The sequence below is a fragment of the Scomber japonicus genome, chromosome 18 (assembly GCF_027409825.1).
Source record: "Scomber japonicus isolate fScoJap1 chromosome 18, fScoJap1.pri, whole genome shotgun sequence".
NCBI classification, from domain to species: domain Eukaryota; kingdom Metazoa; phylum Chordata; class Actinopteri; order Scombriformes; family Scombridae; genus Scomber; species Scomber japonicus.
In genome coordinates this window covers 28,624,759-28,629,758 of record NC_070595.1, presented here as the reverse complement: position 1 = coordinate 28,629,758, position 5,000 = coordinate 28,624,759, and the positions used below count along the sequence as shown (strand labels likewise).

General features: G+C 41.3%; 1 protein-coding gene across 1 annotated transcript in view; it reads right to left on the bottom strand.

Annotated features, from left to right (window-relative positions):
• anapc2 (anaphase promoting complex subunit 2) overlaps window positions 1-5,000 on the bottom strand; it is a 15,934-nt gene that overhangs the window by 8,956 nt on the left and 1,978 nt on the right. The window contains exons 3-5 of the mRNA XM_053338968.1: window positions 2,908-3,169; window positions 1,980-2,099; window positions 357-474 (exon numbers count right to left, since the gene is read on the bottom strand). Coding sequence (XP_053194943.1) covers window positions 357-474; window positions 1,980-2,099; window positions 2,908-3,169 — 500 coding nt within the window. The remainder of the gene's footprint in view (window positions 1-356; window positions 475-1,979; window positions 2,100-2,907; window positions 3,170-5,000) is intronic.

The window sequence follows — 5,000 nt, the reverse complement described above, 5'->3', positions numbered from 1 at the left end:
GGGAGAGGAAGGAAGGAAGGAAGGAAAGAAGGAACAGTCAAAACAGACGGGCTCAATTTAACCCAAGAGGAAGATACGGTGGTAAAACATTTAATATCTATCATTATTTTGTGGTTACACCGTATGACATTTTCAGGAGGATTCAGTCTTACTTCACCGGTTACACCATATGACATTTTCATGATAAACCTGTTTGAGTATGAACGGACTCACCTGAGGTATTTTCGGACAGACGGAAGGAAGGAAAGAAGGTAAGAAAGAAGGACAGAAGGACAGAAGGACAGAAGGAAGGGTGGAAGGAAAGAAGGTAATTATTTTGTGGTTACACCGTATGACATTTTCAGTGTTGGACTCACCGGAGGTATTTGCGGATGGGCTGACAGGCGACCTGCAGGATGACCATGGACGGGTCGAGCTCTCTGAGAGCCTTGATGGCCGAGATGTAAACGGTGAGGATGTCCGAGGTGTGAACGCCTGACGGAGGACGACACCACATTAATATATAACGCATCATTAGAAAAGATGGAGGGAAGGAAGGAAGGAAGGAAGGAAGGGAGGAAGGAAGGAAGGAAGGAAGGAAGGAAGGGAAATAAGACAAGACAGGAAGGAAAGATGGAAGAAAGGGAAGAGACACAGCTATAAGTAAGGAAAAGAAGACAGGAAGGAAGGAAGGAAGGAAGGAAGGAAGGAAGGAAGGAAAGATGGAAGGAAGGAAGGAAGAGAAGAAAAGAAAAGAAAGCAGAAAGGAAGGAAGGAAAGAAGGAAGGAAGGAAGGAAGGAAGGAAGGAAGGAAGGAAGGAAGGAAAACAAGACAGGAAGGAAAGATGGAAGAATGGGAAGAGACACAGCGATAAGTAAGGAAAAGAAGACAGGAAGACAGGAAGACAGGAAGGAAGGAAGGAAGGAAGGAAAGAAAACATGACAGGAAAGAAAGATGGAAGGAAGGGAGAGAAGACAAGAAGGAAGGAAGGAAGGAAGGGAGAATGAAAAGAAGACAGGATGGAAATATGGAGGGAAGGAAGGAAAGAAGGAAGGAAGGAAGGAAAAGGAGACAGGAAGGAAGGAAGGAAGGAAGAAGAGATGTAAGGAAGGAAGGAAGGAAGGAAGGAATGAAGGAATGAAGGAAGGGAGTATGAAAAGAAGACAGGACAGAAATATGGAAGTGTGCGTATGTGTGCGTATGTGTGCGTGTGTGTCTGTGTGTGCGCATGCACGTGTGTGTGCGTGTGCCTGTGTGTGTGTGCCTGTGTGTGGGTGTGTGTGTGAGTGTATGTGTGTGTGAGTGTGTGTGTGTGCGTGCATGTGTGTGTGTGTAAGAGTGTGTGTGTGTGTGTGTGTGTGAGAGTGTGTGTGCATGTGTGTGTGTGTGTAAGAGTGAGAGAGTGTGTGTGTGTGTAAGAGTGTGTGTGTGTGTGTGTGTGTGAGAGTGTGTGTGTGTGTAAGAGTGTGTGTGTGTGTAAGAGTGTGTGTGTGTGTGTGTGTGTGTGTGAGAGTGTGTGTGCATGTGTGTGTGTGTAAGAGTGAGAGAGTGTGTGTGTGTGTAAGAGTGTGTGTGTGTGTGTGTGTGTGTGAGAGTGTGTGTGCATGTGTGTGTGTGTAAGAGTGTGTGTGTGTGTGTGTGTGTAAGAGTGTGTGTGTGTGTGTGTAAGAGTGTGTGTGTGTGTGTGTGTGTGTGTGTGTGTGTGTGTGTAAGAGTATGTGTGTGTGTGTAAGAGTGTGTGTGTGTGTGTGTGTGTGTGTGTATGTATGTGTGTGTATGTGCGTATGTGTGTGTGCGTGTGCATGTGTGTGTGTGTGTGTGTAAGAGTATGTGTGTGTGTGTAAGAGTGTGTGTGTGTGTGTGTGTGTGTGTGTGTATGTATGTGTGTGTATGTGCGTATGTGTGTGTGTATGTGTGCATGTGTGTGTGTGTATGTATGTGTGTGTGTGTGTATGTATGTGTGTGTGTGTGTGCATGTGTGTGTGTGTGTATCACTGACCCGGATGCAGCAGTCGGCTCTCGAAGGCGGATTTGAGCGACGTGAGCAGCTGCTGCCTCTGATTGGTTCGTTCCAAACAGAACTTCAGGTCCTCGATGGCCGCTTTGGATTCTGGGAAATCTGGAAAAGAGATCGGAGACAAATTCAACTCAACAGAAGTCAGGATGTGAATCTGTGCACGGTCATCTGTACGTAGAAAAAAAAAAAAAGAGAGAAAACTTCTGAATATTTCCGCTCTTAGTTTGACTTCGACTTTAATTACATAAACTAAGAAAAAAAAATTAAATTAAAAAAATGAATAAATAAAATAAAACAATAAAAATAACTAAAAATTAAATGGCATAAAAATAATAAAATTAAAATAAATAAAATAGAAATAAAATAAAATACAAATAAATATAAATAATAAAAAATAAAATACAAATAATGAATAAATAAAATAAAACAATAAAATAAAACAATAAAAAAAATAAAAATAACTAAAAATTAAATGGCATAAAAATAATAAAATTAAATAAAAATTAAAATAAATAAAATGGTAAATAAATAAAATATAAATAAATACAAATAATGAATAAATAAAATAAAACAATAAAAATAAAATAAAACAAAAAATAACAAAAAATTAAATGGCATAAAAATAATAAAATAAAATAAAAATAAAAATAAATAAAAATGTAATGGCATAAAAATAATAATAAAATAAAAATAAAAATAAATAAAATAAAATAAAATAAAACAAATACATAAATAAAATAAAATATTAAATTTTACTGATGTCTGGGTTCAGTCCTATTCGTGTGGGACATTAAGTTATAAAAACCCACTTTTCTACAACTGTGAGATAAACCTTGAGTCAAAAACTGAAGTTAAATTTCAAAATAAAATGACACTTTGAAAACAAGCCGTTAAAAGTTGGTTTCTTCACCTCTGATGATACTGAAGAGCTCATCGATCCTCATGTTGACGTAGATCCTGCAGAAGAACTGATGCATGTGGCATCTCCACTGCTTCAGGACCGAGCTGCTGGAGGACGGCTGGCCCACCTGCACGCTGCTGGGAGTACTGGGAACACTGGGAACACTGGGAACACTGGGAATACTGGGAATACTGGGAATACTGGGAGTAACGTCTCCGTCCGCCTCGCTGGCAAACACTTTGCTGAGCCAACCAAGCACGAGCTCCAGCCACTACACACACACACACACACACACACACACACACACACACACACACACACACACACAAAGATTAAAAAAAGATTAAAGTGCTTTATATTTATAGTTTGTATAGCAGCTAATTTTCTAATTTTCTACACCAGGGGTGTCAAACATGCGGCCCGTGGGCCAGAACCGGCCCGTCGATGGGTGCAGTCCGGCCCACTTTCCTTCCTGTGTTCTTTTCCTTCCTTCCATCTGTCCTTCCTCCCTTTCTTCCTTCCTTCCATCTGTCCTTCCTCCCTTCCTTCCTCCCTTTCTTCCATCTATCCTTCCTCCCTCCCTTCCTTCCATCTGTCCTTCCTCCCTTCCTTCCATCTGTCCTTCCTCCCTTTCTTCCTTTTGTCCTTCCTTCCTTTCTTCCTTCCATCTGTCCTTCCTCCCTTTCTTCCTTCCATCTGTCCTTCCTCCCTTTCTTCCTTCTGTCCTTCATCCCTTTCTTCCTTCTGTCCTTCATCCCTTTCTTCCTTCTGTCCTTCATCCCTTTCTTCCATCTGTCCTTCCTCCCTTTCTTCCTTCTGTCCTTCATCCCTTTCTTCCTTCTGTCCTTCATCCCTTTCTTCCTTCTGTCCTTCATCCCTTTCTTCCTTCCTTCCTTCCATCTGTCCTTCCTACCTTTCTTCCCTCCTTCCTTTTGCCTGTGTTTCCTTCCTTCCCTTCGTATTTCCTTTCTTCCTTCCCTTATTTCCTTCTTTCCTTCCTTCCTTCCTTCCTTCCATCTTTTTAATGATCCGGCCCACATGAGATCAAATTGGTCTGTATGTGGCCCTTGAATGAAAATGAGTTCCCTGCTCTACATGATGGTGGACTGAAGTATATCTAAAAAGCTTCATGTGGAAAGTTAAATAAAAAACAAATATAATATAGTGCTCAATCTAAGGCTGCTCAATGAATCGAACTTTGATCGTGATTAAGATTTAGGGGCCAAAACGATCTCAAAACTAATGAAATCGAGGGGGGAAACGATTTTCAATAATAATAATAATAAAGATAGTGCTCAATAACAAAGGTTTTATTTTGAAAAGCTTAGACAGGAACAAGGAAGTTTAACAATAAATTAAAAAAAGTTTTAATAATCATGATTATGATCTTTGGATGGATGGATGGATGGATGGAAGGAAGGAAGGAAGGAAGGAAGGAAGGAAGGAAGGATGGATGGATGGATGGATGGATAGAAGGAAGGAAGGATGGATGATGGATGGAAGGATAGATGGATAGAAGGAAGGAAGGAAGGAAGGATGGATGGATGGATGGATGGAAGGAAGGAAGGAAGGAAGGAAGGATGGATGGATGGATGGATGGATGGATGGATGGATGGATGGATGGATGGAAGGAAGGAAGGATGGATGGATGGATGGATGGATGGATGGATGGATGGATGGATGGATGGATGGATGGATGGATGGATGGATGGATGGATGGATGGATGGATGGATGGATAGATGGATGGATGGATGGATGGATGGATGGATGGATGAAGGAAGGAAGGAAGGAAGGAAGGAAGGAAGGATGGATGGATGGATGGATGGATGGAAGGATGGATGATGGATGGAAGGATAGATGGATAGAAGGAAGGAAGGAAGGAAGGATGGATGGATGGATGGATGGAAGGATAGATGGATAGAAGGAAGGAAGGAAGGATGGATGGATAGATAGAAGGAAGGAAGGATGGATGGATCATCAATCATTCGAGGTGATTTTAAAAAGTATATTTGAGTGTTTGTACCTCCTGGAACTTGAGCAGGAAGGAAGGAAGGAAGGAAGGAAGGAAGGAAGGAAGGAAGGAAGGAAGGAGTTTGTACCT